The 14,749-nt window shown below is 29.6% G+C and overlaps 1 protein-coding gene across 1 annotated transcript; it reads left to right on the top strand.

The window, feature by feature from the left end:
- The first annotated feature begins 7,072 nt into the window (after positions 1–7,072).
- Positions 7,073–13,021, top strand: LOC111012544 (transcription factor TGA9). Its single transcript, XM_022286711.2, is given in 13 exon segments — positions 7,073–7,609; positions 7,690–7,709; positions 7,712–7,786; positions 8,109–8,188; positions 8,291–8,524; positions 8,932–8,979; positions 9,078–9,137; positions 9,272–9,349; positions 9,565–9,616; positions 10,424–10,695; positions 10,792–11,013; positions 11,983–12,125; positions 12,682–13,021. Coding segments are annotated over 13 exon segments (1,467 nt in total). The 5' UTR covers positions 7,073–7,514; the 3' UTR covers positions 12,770–13,021.
- The last annotated feature ends 1,728 nt before the right edge of the window (positions 13,022–14,749 follow it).

Raw genomic sequence — 14,749 nt, 5'->3', positions numbered from 1 at the left:
CTCAAGACAAGTTATCAATCATACATTTGTCCCTAAATACGACTTTTCTAATTATACAATGTGTAAGTGGGGTCCATCAGTGATTACTAGACATCACAACGAAAACATTACGACATAGGTTCCACTATGGTGGGATGACACTTGAGAAGAGTTTGCATCGGAATACGTTGGAATGACTCGGCCATTGCTGAGGTCAAGCTGAGCTCCAATGTTTAATCTCCTCATCCTCCTTCCGATCTCTCATCTTCCCTCACGGAGGGTCATTTTGGCTCTACCACTAACATCACTCAAAATGTTAAAGTGAGACTCTTTTTAGCACAATATATAATTAAGCAGACATAATAACAAATTTGTTGTACCGTAGAATTGTAACTAATAAAAAAATTACAATTCAAACTTGCTTAAAAAAAATGACAATCCAAATTAATTTAAATAATAAAGATATTTAAACATTCGTTTTAAAAGTTAGAGGTTGGAATTCTAAATCTTACATGGTAGAATAATCAAAAAGTAAAAAAAAATCTAATTATTTACATTAAATTAATCATTCAAATCAAGGGATGGGAAAGTCTCTATATTCATTATTGAACTAAAAAATGCATTTCTTTTTTTTTTTAATATTTTAAGTAGTAGCATTCAAGCAAGAGTATAGATTTGAATAAAATAGCAGAAAACATAAACATATTTTGTTATTTCGTGTTGGGTAGAATTTATTGTTCGTATGTAATTATTAATTATTTTATAAGTATAATTCGATTCAAAATGTGTTACATTTCTAAATTAACATAAAAATGAAATCACAATAACAAAAAATATCTTCATGAACCGTTCATAAACTTAAAAAAAAAATCATAATAATATAATTTTAAAATATTGATCTATAAATAAATTTTAGAAAATCCACAAACAACCTCTAAATTAGGTATCCACCAAAATTTTAAATATCAATGTCCATGTCAGCATTTTATAAAGTATCGATGAATATTCTAGATAATTTATAGAAATAAAAGGTTCATACCAAATATTTAAATTAATAAATAAATATTCACTCTTTTCAAAGAAATTATAATTATTAATATTAGTGTTATGTTCCTATTAGTAATATTTTATTGACACTTTTCATATTTTGCCAATTTTTTTAGAATATTATAGAAATATTCAATTTATCCCTCATGTCATAAGTAACAGGTCAATAAATAGGGTCAGGTCAATAAATAGGGCCTCCTCATAAGGGGTGGCCGCATAAGCGGTTGTTATCTCCATTGTTAGGATAATCAAAAGGTTAGGAAATACGGTCTGAAGAATCTCGATAGTAGTTCCATGAATAATCCTTTACGGTATTTTGTTTTTTTATAGTGAAGATCGGCATATAGAAATGTCGAATGATATAATGTCTTTTACAATGTCACACGAATTTGGAGTATAAGTGCAACTTTATAGGGATATTTTTATAGTTACCTAATCCATGATAATAATTAATTAAAAAAAACCAAATTAATTTAAGCAGCATCCTTTTAGGCCAATCATTTGCATCATAAAGGAATAACAGGTAGAAAAAGCATATTAACCAACAAAGTAGTAGATGAATTGACATTTAAAATTTCCATCAATTTCTATCCCCTTTCTACCTGTTTTTATTTATTTTAATACATACCCAAGCTTTAAAGATTGACTATTCATCACTTTCACTTTTTATTTTTCTTTTTTCTTCTATTGTTATGTGATAATATTAGTAACAAATGTATAAAAAATACTTACTTCCTAAGAAAAAAAAAACCATAAATGTATTTCAAAACTTTTTTTTATTTTTATAATAATGCTTCTATTTTTAAAAATTAAGTTCATGAAAATTAATTGTGTCGTTTTTTAAATTTCTTTTGAAATGTTAGATAGATTTTAAACTAAAAAGTTTTTAAAAGCTACTTTTTTTAAAAAAAAAATTTATTTGATAACGATTTTTGTTTTAAAAAATAAGTTGATGAATTAAAGTACTACTTATAGTTACATTTTATTTATTTAATTTTTCATTGTTTAAAAGCAATTTAAAAATCTTAGTTTAAATAATTTAATTTTTGCTTTTCTAAATTTGGCTATAATTTCAAAAGTAGTCTAGAATACAAAGAAAAATTAGCAAAAATTTCTAAAACTCAAAACCATATTAAAAATTTATCAAAACATGTTTTTTTATCAGTAAGGTCGAAAATTGAAAATATAATAAAAATAAAGAAAATATTAGTAAATAAGTATGATTTTTCATCAAGAGTCTTTTACATCTGGTTAAGATTTTAAAACATTATAAAAAAAAAAACAAGGGTAAATTCGTCAACAAACAAAAAGATTAATGCCAAAATCAAAATTAAACATTTTTTTAATGAGAAATCAAAGAACTTTGCTCTAATTCCTCACACTAATGATTAAGAGGAAGCAAAAATTGTAATGTTATAAAGGAACAAATCAAAGGGTTGGTCTTATAGTGGGGAAATTTGGTGCCTAAAAAAATTAAATGAAAATTGAAGAATTAATGCAAATAAACTAATTTTCTATTAATGGAAAGAGAATCTTAATGTGGCATAGTTAAGGTGATGACAAGGAATGGATGTTGACCCATCAACAAAAGTAGGATAAAACCAAAAAAGAAAAAAAAAAAAAGAAAAATCCTTTTTTCTTGAGTGTTTTTTTTTTCTTTATTTTTAATTATACAAGTGGGTTCTCATTTTCTTCTTTGGCTTGCTTATGGGTTATTATTATAACTAATTATTAGTTGAATTGGTATGCATAAAAATTTGTATAAATCTCTCTTTTCAAAATAAAATAGTTTTTTTCCTTTATTAAGAAATAATAGATAATGTGTTTGGTAGTTATGCTATGAGTCTATGACTTTTATTTCTTTTCTTTTTTTTTTAAAATAGTAAATTTAAATTTAGTTCATTTTAATGTTTATACTTTTAAAAAATTACTATTTTTTACTTTAGTTTTATTTTTAATCTCAAATTTTTTCAATTACAATTTCAACTCTATACTAAAATGTAATCATTATTTTATATTAAAGGATTTTTGTTACGGATAGAATTTCAACTCAACACAACTCTCAAATATTTTATCGATAGATATCTCCTAACATGGCTATGACGAAGAATGTCACGAATAAATTTTGTGCCTGATAGTATATATGTGTACGACTTTTTCTTATTGGCGATGTTGGAAAACAAAAACATCAAATATTTTATAGTGTTAAATGTTAATATTGCGTTTAAAAAAATTGTTTAATAAGTACTTACACATATTGATGCATATTTTTTTTATTTAATTGATGAGTAGATATTTACCTGATTAAGTATATTGATGTTTAAATTTTTGTTAAATGATCAATGAAAAATTAATAAATAAGACTAAAAAAAGTTTTTTTTTTCTTTTTTATGTAAAGGTTAAGAACTAAAATGAAATATTTAAAAATTTATGGATGAAAATGAGATAGATACAAACATTCATGGAAAAAATATAAAATTTAAACCTAAAATAAAACATGGAATTTATTAAAAAACTATTTAATTTTGAATATTACGTATCATTTTGAAAACATTTTTAAGAATGAAAAACATGTGCTTTTCTTCTCTTCATGAGCTATTATTAGGAGGATTTCTAGATTTTGACAATACAATAAATATTTTCTTAAACAAAAAGGCAAAAATTGCCAAAATAGTTAATGGTTTATCTAGAATCTAGATATATATAATACAATTCAATCATCAATAGTAAATTATTAGTTATTACTTATGCTAAATCTTGATTGATCAAGTATAAATAATTAATCAACTATTTTTTTTCTATTATCATCAAATTATTCTCAATAATTGTTGTATTATCTTTGATTATTCTATGCCACCAACAATTTGAAATTTACTTCAATGTTGACTTTGAAATAATAATTTATTTATTAACACTTAGAATTATAAAATATCAATAATTTTATAAAAAAAAAGTATAAAATTCAAATAAGAGGTGGATATTCAAAGTTATGACCTAAAAAAGTATTACCAAGACAAATTGAATTATGTTTATTATGTTTTAAACCTATATTTTTTTTAAATATTGAAAAAGGTAGATTTTTCTAAACAACCACTAATTTTTTTTTAACGTCTCTCTCTCACTCCCACTTTTCCCCACACATGCTAATGAGGTTTATTTTTAGCCACTACTTTTCTCACCCTAAATCTTCATTTTTTTTACAAATTAACTTGATATTATTAAGTAGCTAATTATTTAAATTGAATTAATAAAAAAATAAATTAACAATTTAGCCTCTGAATTTTCAAGATTGTAGCCCTAACAGATTTATGAACTTTGAAGAAACAAGATATGCTCTAAATTTTCAATTTAAGATTTTTTAGAATTCATGATCGAAACAACTTAAAAAGTTGAAGGGTTAAATTTGTATTTTTTTTAAGACATGACTTTTTGCTTTATTATTATTATTTTTTAGGCCTTCTCACTATCTTCTTCTTTTGCCTATCCCTTTCCACCCACAATAGACCAAGCAAAAGGCTGTCAATGGAAGCCTTGCCTTTCTTTTATCTGTTATTTAAAAAATAAATTAAAAAAAAGCCCTACCTTTGCCCTAAAGACCAACATCATCTTTTTTTTTTCCTTTCTTTTTCTCTTTCTTTTTCTATGCATATCTCTCAAGACCTCTGTCCTCGGACACCACAACAAAATTTGTACGTTTTCTTAGGTAGAGCAGAGGAAGATAAAGATGAGAGAAGTTCGAGCTAGTTTCGTAGTATTTTTGTTATTGTTTCTATTGTTTTATATATATTTTTTTCGTGAAAATGACACAAAAATATTTGGTAATTATTATTTCTTTAATTTTTGATTCTTATTAAAAATAATCTGTAGTAACCCATTATTCTCACAATTTTAAATTAAAACCATTAAAGTTTTATAGGAAATTTGTTTTAAAAAAATATTACAACTTGTAATATATATATTTTAAATATGCTTATGCATTTTATATGTTAAAAATAATAGAACGATGTTTTGTTTCAAGAAGGGAAAATAGGAAATATGAAACTAGAAACCAAAATTTTCTTTGATTTCGGTAATATTTCTTAAAAGTGAACCAGAAGAAGAAAAAAAGTGTAATGAAATACATACATTTTTTAAAAACTAAAAATAGAAAATAGAAAATAGAAAACAAGTAATTTAGAAGGTTTCATTTGATATCCAAATTAAAAAAAAAAAGATAATTTATAATGTTATGTTAAATGATATGTTTTATTAAACTTTAAAAAAATGAATTACATTTCTAAACTTCAAATCATGCCTGTATCAATTTGGTCTTTTTTTTTCCTTCGAGAAAGGTGAGAGATTCAGCCATCAATCTTTATAATAGCAATAGATGCTTTCTTCACTGAAGTTTGTAAATACTAATTATATGAAATACATAGACGTAACACTTAAAGTTGGGGCAAAAGTCAGTCTTCTTCGTAATCAAATGATATTTCAACCCTTACTTTATACCTATTCATTTATAATTCAGCAAATTGGATCAATAAAATATTCATGTGACCTTCTAAACTTCAAAGAAAAAAAAAATCCCACATCCAAGTTTCGTTAATTTAGTATCGTTAACGACAGAGATAGAAGGGCACCATCAAAACTTTCTTTATGTTATCATTATTTGGTTAAAAACATTTTTGATCCCTATAGTTTTATTGAAGTAACAATTCATTCCATAAACTTTAGTTTGTAACATTAAACTAGTAACAATTTAATCCATAAATTTTATTCCGTAACAATTTATTGCTCGTAGTTTAAATTTTGTAGTTTATGAACACATTTTGTCTCTCAATATTTTATCGATATATAAAAAACCCCATTAAATTTCAACAAGACTTTTTCATGATACAACCTAAATCGTAACAAATTTTAAACTACAGGGAACTACACGGTTACATACTAAAGTTCACGAACTAAATTATTATAAATTTAAAAATACATGGACTAAATCGTTATTGTAACGAGCCGAGAGAAATGAGGTGGCATTTAGGGAAACTTTTATGGAAGACAGAAGCCTATGTTTCCAAGGGGGAAAGGATCTACAAATTGAGGTAAAAAGATCATAGGGAAAACCCCATGATTGGGGGTTTTTGCTTTTTTGTTCCACATTCAATTACCCTTATCCCATTTTCTTTATTTATTTCACATCCCTTTTACCAATTTTGTTGAAACATAATTTATTATTTGTATTTATCTTTTGTTTTCCCTTTTTCTCCCCCACAAATCCATCCAATAGAACACCTCAGGCGGTTATAGGAGAGAGAGAAGTGGAGTTGGAGTCAGTGATATTCTAGTGGCTTCCTCTAATTGCACCGGACAATTTCTTAAATTACAAGTTTAGACCTCAAACGTTCAAATCTCTAATAGGTCATTGAACTCATGTTAAAAGTTGCATTTATTTTTGATCGGTATACTTTAAAGTATATAATGACTTCATTTATTGTCTACATGAACTTAGCTTTAACCGTAATTAGCAATTATCATGAGTTCGAATCATCTACCACATTTGTTGTACTATTATTTAAATTTACATTACCAAATACCTAAACATGCTAGAAACCAACTTGCTCATGGCTTTATCTACGCTCTTCAACGAAAATTTTATTATCTGCTCTGAAATGTATACTCTCTTAATTCACACTAGAAATTTTCCTTGATAAATAATTCTTAAATTTTTTCATACATCCATATCATTCTTAAATGTTGTTAATATGATTTACAATAGAATTGTCCATGTCATCTTAATACTATAAGAAAAATATTTAGACTAAAATAAGCATAGTTCGATATCCATTTCTTTATTTGGGACCAGAGGTCCAATTCTCCTCCGAACGTATTTACCGTACTTCAAAAAACACATTTTAGAGAGATTCAATCATATTATAGAGACCAAACTGAAACAAAACACGGGTTAAAGAGACTAAAATGGTAATTCGGCATGAAGTATTATTTTTTTATTAGCATAGTTTTGTTGTTTTTGTCAAAGAGGGGGAGAGCAAACCCAGACGATGGCCTGAAACAGGTCGGCTTGGACAAAAAATTCTGCGCCTTGGAATGAGTTTCAAAGGAGAAAAACAGAGCAAGAGAAAGAGACGTGGTGAATGATGATAAAACGAGGTTTCTTCATGGAGAAGCAGAGAAATAGAAACCTCCCAATTCCACCATTAATCCCAACACCCAACAAAACAAAAACAAAAAGTTTCAAACTTTCAAGAGAGAGAGAGATCAGAAGATATCATATATATCTCAAGAAAGAGACACCCAAAGCCTTCTAAATTCTCAATTCTTTCTCTCTCTCTCTAAACTTTTGCTCTCTTTCCTTCATATTTAAATTCTGATTCTTCAGTTTCCCCCCTCCAAAACCCCATTTCCAAGCTCTCCTCAGTTTACTCAAATCCTCTGTTTTTCCAAATCCCTCTGTTTTTTCTTGTTTTCTGGTCGAAAATGGCGTAACCCAGATGGCGAACCACCGATTGGGGGACTCGGGTTTATCAAACTCTGCTCCCTTTGCGGCCTTCCATGGAATCCCCCATAACCCATCTCCCAGTTTCATGTAAGTTTTCAAAGAACAACAAGAAGAACATGTGTTTATATGTTTTGATTTGTGTTTCTCCTGTGCTCTGTTTTTGGCAGAAATCAAGAAGGCCCAGCTTTTGATTTGGGGAGCTAGAAGAAGCCATAGTTCTGCAGGGGGTGAAGCTCGGAAATAATGAAGAACCCAAATCGCCACGTAAGTAGTTTTTTTCCCCATTTTTTGGTTCTCTGCAACTTTTCTGAGGAGAGAGAGAAGGGGATTTAAAGTTGCCATTTTTAAAGGCAAAATGATTTCAAAGAGCAATAGTGTTGAATTGGCATGAGGGTACAAACAGAGTAAAAATTCTGACCCTATTCAGTTTCTTCTCTGTACTAACTCCATAACTGCTCAAAAGTTGGATTAGGTTCCTTTCAGAGAGAGGAGAGAGAAAGTTTTCAATTTGCAAACAAAAATTTTGGTTATATTTTCCTATTGATTCTCTGTGTGTGTGCTCTGATTATTGTGATTTCCATTGCAGATTTTCTCACAGGGAGGCCTGCTGCAACTCTTGAAATGTTCCCTTCTTGGCCAATAAGGTTCCAACAGACCCCAAGATTGGTAATTTCCTCTCAAGAACTGAAAACTTTTTGAACTCTTCTTCAACACCCATTAGAGAAAAGTGGTTCATTTTCGTTGTTCTTGATGATGATCATGAACTAGGGAGGTTCAAAGTCAGGGGGAGAGAGCACAGATTCAGGATCAGGAAATATGAACAAATTAGAAATGGAAATGGAGGCTGAATCTCCAGTTAGCAGAAGGGCATGTTCTTCTTCAACTCAGGGATTTGACCAAATTCATCAACATCATCTTCAACTTCAAAATCTTCAAACAGAGATGGAAGATGATGATGCCTTGAGAACAGAGCCATCATCTCAATCCCCTGCCAAAGAGAAGGTTCATCTTCTCTCTCTCTCTCACTAAAACTACCACTTTTTTTCCCTCTCTCTCTCACTGATCCCAAAAAGTACCCAAATTTTCAAATGATGGGCAGAGTTTCCTGACCTCTGGCAGATTTTCTGACGATTATTTGATATGAAACTAGAGAGAGAAAGAGAAGGGGAGAGAGAGAGAGAATATTCATTACCATTGATAAAATGATCAGCAAGCTCTCTTCTCATTTGAAAAACCATAAACTATGGAAGATAACTACAACCAAACTCAAGAACAATATCAGAATCACAGTTCCATTTCCTCTGTCAGCAATCTATTTTTTTCAATTTCTGTTCTTTTTTCTTTCTTACTCAATTCAGAATATTGCTTGATTTTTTGCTTGTTCTTCAACTTTTTGTTTGTTGTTTTAGCAGAGAAAAGGTGCTGGTTCAAGTTCAGAGAGGCAGCTCGATGCCAAGGTTCCATTTTTACATCTTCATAAACTTCTTTGAGCTTCTTTTTCTCCTTTAACCTCTGAAAATTTGAGTGACAAAAAACAAACTTGAAACTTTTTCAGACACTTAGACGTTTGGCTCAAAACAGAGAAGCTGCAAGAAAGAGCCGTCTGAGGAAGAAGGTTTGAACTTTGAGCTAATTTTTTTCATACCCAGAAGTTTTTCTCTTATTTTATGGAAAAAAAATGATCCCATTACAGAATTGGAGGAACCCACTTGGAAATTTCTAATCTTTTTTTATTTTTTTTTGTGTTAGGCTTATATTCAGCAGCTAGAATCCAGTAGAATCAAGCTCTCTCAGCTTGAACAAGACCTCCATAGAGCACGTTCTCAGGTTTGAAGTTCAAAATAGTAAACAAATTGCTGCATTTTCGATAAATTTTTCGAATCTCTAATGTCATTTTCTCCTTTTCGATGATTAATAGGTTACGTATTGAATTTTGTGATCAAATTAATATCGAGTTTGAGAGGGAGTGTTAAATAATATGTTTGTAAGGTTAAATTTGAGCATAATATTAGTGATTTTTGTTAATGATTTGTGTTGAACAGGGGTTGTTTTTGGGTGCTTGTGGTGGTGTTATGGGTGGCAATATCAGCTCCGGTGAGTTTTTTTTTCTTTCTTTCCTTTTTGGGAATACAATTTTTATTTATTTATTTTTTTCCTTTATTGAGAAAAAAGTAATGGCTAAAATTACAAAATGGGACAATATGGTGGAAGCCATTTTCTTATGGGGATGTGATTTTTATATTTATAACAAGACAAATTGGCACCCATTGATTTGATTATCCAAGAAGACAATGTGCCAAATTGGTTCCTTTAAAATCTTTATTAATTTGAAGAATTAAAAAAAACAATATTTTTTTCCCTAAAAATTATAGAAAATCAATGGTTACCCATTGGAATATATTTTAAGTTTAAATATTATTACAGTCGGTGTATTTATTACTTTTTTTTCCATTTTATTTGTACTTTCAAAATGTCTATTTCAGTCTTTCTAATTTTAATTTTGAGAAGTGATCAATTTAGTCAATATTTATAAAATTTTAACATAACAAAGATTTTATTAGAACAATTTAACAAAAGTTTATGGATATATTTCCAAAAATTTAGTGAGTGAAGTTTTATGCTAACATTATGATAAAAAGAAACTGAGGTAAAAATGAAACAAGTAAAATGGTCACTTATGGACGTTTTGGAAGCAGAGGATCAAAATGAACAAAAATTAAAAGTAATATTAAAATCTATAATTTAATTACCGACACTAGTTCAATTGTATTGACATCTATCTCCCACTACAAGGTCGCGGGTGTAAATCTTTCCATCCCAATAATAAAAAAAATCTTAATTTAATTGGTTAAAAAATTAAAAATCATTTTATTTATTATTTTGATTTAATTTGTTGGGTAGGAGCGGCAATATTTGATATGGAATATGCGCGGTGGCTAGACGACGACCACCGTCTGATGGCGGAGCTGAGAGCGGCGCTGCAGGGGCAGTTGCCGGACGGCGATATGCGGGCAATAGTAGACAGTTATATCTCTCACTACGACGAAATTTTCCAGCTGAAAGGAGTGGCCGCAAAATCTGACGTCTTTCATCTCATCACCGGAATGTGGATGACGCCGGCGGAGCGTTGCTTCCTCTGGATCGGCGGTTTCCGGCCATCAAAGCTCATAGAGGTCCGTCTCTGATCAAAATGTGAATTCCTCTGTTTCTTCTCTCTAGAAATTTCTGATGAAACTTCTGATTTTGATGGGGGAAAAACCGAAAAACAGATGTTAATTCCACAATTAGATACATTGACGGATCAACAGGCGATGGGAATCTGTAGTTTGCAACGATCTTCTCACGAAACAGAGGATGCTCTGTATCAGGGGCTGGAGCAGCTGCAGCATTCTCTGATAATCACCATCGCCGGCGGCGCCGTCCTCGACGGCATCAACCAAATGGCCGCCGCCGCCGGGAAGCTCGCCAATCTTGAAGGTTTCATCCGCCAGGTCATTCTCCTTCTCTCTCTCATAAATCTTCGTACCCAAACATGAACAAAAATCATAAAATATAAAAAAAAAACATAAATTTTCTTTTTTAGTGCAGTTGGTGTAATTGAATTTTAGTTTATCACGATTTATTTCGCATGGTTTCAAATTAGTAATAATTTCTGTGATAGTTTAAATTTTTGTAACGATTTAATCGATATTGCAAAATTTTTTTGTTAAGTTTCTTAAATCTACGAGTAACCAAATATGTTTATTAATTACAAAGACTAAATTATTATATAATAAAAATTGACACTTAATTTTGATAAGATTTTTCATAGTAAGAACTAAATTGTTTCAAGTTTTAAATTATAGGAACTAAGTTGTCATATACTACAGTCCAGTGGCTAAATTATTACCGATTCAAAAGTATAGAGATTAAATCATTACGAAATAAATTTAAAAAACTAAATTGTTGTTTTTGTGAAAGTATGGATACTAAATGTGTTTTTGAACCAAAATATTTAAATTAATAAATAAATATTTTCATGATCTAGATATTTTTTTTTATATATATATGTTCTTTTTATCGTGATACGGTAGAAATGTCGATGTTAATGTCTAACCCATGAATTTACGGAAATGTGAACAGAAATTTAATATGATTTTTCAATAATAAATAAATAAAACCAAATTTCTGACAAAATCCAATTTGTTTTTGATGTCCAATAATGCAGTACTGAGTAAAAAAATTGTAGCTTTCTTTTAAAGGCAGGTTATAAATTATAATAAACATTGGGAATTTAGAATTTAAAAGTCTCAATCAAAAGGTTGGTTAGAAAAGGATGTTTGGGGTGACCCATCAACTAAAAACTAAAAAAAACAAAACATAAGAGTAATTTTATTATATAAAATCTTGTTGTTGGCAAATTATAAAATAATGAGAGGTTGTACATATAATAATTTTAATTTGTGATCCTATTGTTACAGGCTGATATGTTGAGACAACAAACACTTCACCAATTGCGTCGAATATTGACAGTTCGACAGGCAGCACGATGTTTCGTGGTGATTGGAGAGTACTATGGAAGGTTACGAGCTCTTAGTTCCTTGTGGATCTCCCGACCAAGAGAGTAAGATTCTTATATAAACAATTTAACATTTATTACAAAAAACAGTTATAGTTGCTTAATTTACTATGGGATATAGTCTCTAAATTTTTACCTTTTAACTTTTGGTCCATATGAATTTTACTACATCTTGCTTTCAATTTTTGCCTAAAAAAATTTGTTAAAACAAAATTTTGTATCTAAGATGGTAGATTTATAGCAAGTTTAGGATCATCTTTGCCAACAAAAAAAAAGTGAATTGTTCTATTTTTTGTTTTTATATATATCTATGAGTGTCCGAGTTAGTTTGTACGTACCTTGACTAATCTCACCGGACAATTGCTTGACCTTACTTCATTTGATTGTCAAAAGAAACGTATAGGAAATTAATTCTTAGGTAGATTTCTTATACCAATACTCTTAGAAAAATATTAATCAGCTTCCCGATGTAATCGTGTTATTTAAAATTTTAAAAATCACTTTATAAAGTGTTTTTTTCAGTCCTCCAAAAGTCATGTGAAGTTCATCTTGTTACCATTATTGATACTTTTTATTTTTCTATCTATAAAATGTTGAACAGGAACTGCCTGAATGATGAAAATTCATGCCAAACAACAACAGAGCTGCAGATGATTCAGAATTCCCACACCCATTTCCCAAACTTTTGATCAAAACCAAACCAACAGAGATGAAACATATGAAGGCCAGCTTCCCTTTCCCAAGACACCAATTATTGAAACTATATGTGTTGTTAGAAAAATTCCCATTTTGGGCTGCTTTGCTATCATATATTTCATCCATTTAGAAGAGATCATATAGAACTTTCATATTCCCTCTCTCCTATGCCCTTTTACCATGTTGTCCTCTCAATGTAAATCAATCCAATGGGGAAAAGAAGTAAGTTCTGAAAAAATTAGTCATTACTGTGTGTTATATACATTACTTTTAGAAGCTAGCTGTGTCTCATTGCACTTGGCCCTTGAGGGTGGCTCTTGGCCTTGGTCTCACTTGGAAAGTTGGAAGAAAAAAGATGAACAAAATGTTAAGTAGACTGTTTAGGGTGATTTTCAATTTAGGTTGTAACTAGTTGAGATTGCGTTACTGGGCCGAGGTTGAGTGTCACTTAGTGAGGAAGATCGAGGAGTAAACACTCTGACACTCAAGTCAGTTGAAGTTCGAACTTTAGTACGAGTTCGAGCTACATTACGTACCTGATGTCATAATGATACCTTCTATTTAGGTGTTAAAGATAACCAATTTCACTATATCTGTGCATTAATATGACAATGTCTATTTGGTCTCTATGATTTAGGTTTAGTTTTAATTTGCCCCTATTTATTTTTTTTTTTAATATTGGTAAGTGTCTGCCCAAAAATAAATTAATATTGGTAAGTGTCTGCCCAATTTGTGCGCACCTCGACTAATCTCACACAATAGCCATCTAACCTTACAACATTTGGTACTGGAAAATACATGAAAATTAATTCTTAAAGTAGATGGTCATCACGTGGTTTGAACTCGTATATATTCCCTCTCACTTGCCCCTACTATATTAAAATTTGCAATTTATACTACTTATAGTTAGGGTTTAATTTTAATTTGGCTCATATAATTTTAAATGCGTTTTAATAATTTGGTCGGTATAGTTTCGTCAAATATCACAATTTGTTCAACTATAGTTTACTCGCTTGAAAATGCCCACACATTTCCTCTTTGTCATTACTCAATTTTATACTTAAGTACACAACTAGCTAAATACAACAAACCAAATAGAAAACATCGACTTATCGTCATATAAATAGAAAACTTATCAAGTACTACTCAATATGTTAACACTTTGTAGTGTCATTTGTGAGGTTTGATCATACAATATAAAATTGAAAACTAAGCTCAAAGACCTAACTCAAAATTTTAAATCCATGGGATTACATTAGAGTTAAGCCCAAAATGTGAGGATCAAACTGATAATTTACCATGCTAGATTCTATTTTAAAGGTTTCATGCTAATAAAAGATGTCATCCATGTATATATATTTTTTAAGTACAACATGTAGTATGTACTTGAACATTAAAGATTTGGGGATGCGCTCTCTATCCGATCTTATTTATATTTTTAATCTTCTTCTCTACCCCATTTCTCGATTTAGAGAATCGTAGTTAAGGCGGGACAATGAATTTACTCCCAATTTGAATAAAAAAGTTTGGGGAAATTTTTTTTCCCTCTTTTTCTCTATATTTGGAGTGGCCCCATACTAATTAAAATTTTGTCATCCCTATTCCCAACAAGTAGCAAATTTCTCTCCCAAAATTGATTACATGGATATGATATGGAATTCAAGTTGATTCCATTTTATAAATTTATAACAAACAATGGAGAGTGGTGTAGGGCATACTTTGGTTGGTGAATTCAAACATATTTTTGGAAAATTCATTCATGTTTGATGTGATGGGATCTTAGAGAGGGGGTAAAATGTAAATTTCTTCTCACTTTCACTAGTTTATAATTATTGCAAATCTTCCCATTTAATTTTACTTTACTAATTTGGAAATAAAGTGAGCTTCTAATGGATATATTGCTCATTAATAATAATTAACTCTCTAAATTTTAAATTAATATATGCTTTCACTTTTTATAACGTAGTAAATTT

This window comes from Momordica charantia (genome assembly GCF_013281855.1).
Source record: "Momordica charantia cultivar OHB3-1 chromosome 3 unlocalized genomic scaffold, Mcharantia_2.0 BLBB01000003.1, whole genome shotgun sequence".
Classification (NCBI taxonomy): domain Eukaryota; kingdom Viridiplantae; phylum Streptophyta; class Magnoliopsida; order Cucurbitales; family Cucurbitaceae; genus Momordica; species Momordica charantia.
The sequence above is the reverse complement of the archived record's forward strand: the minus strand, read 5'-3'. Positions and strand labels throughout refer to the sequence as shown.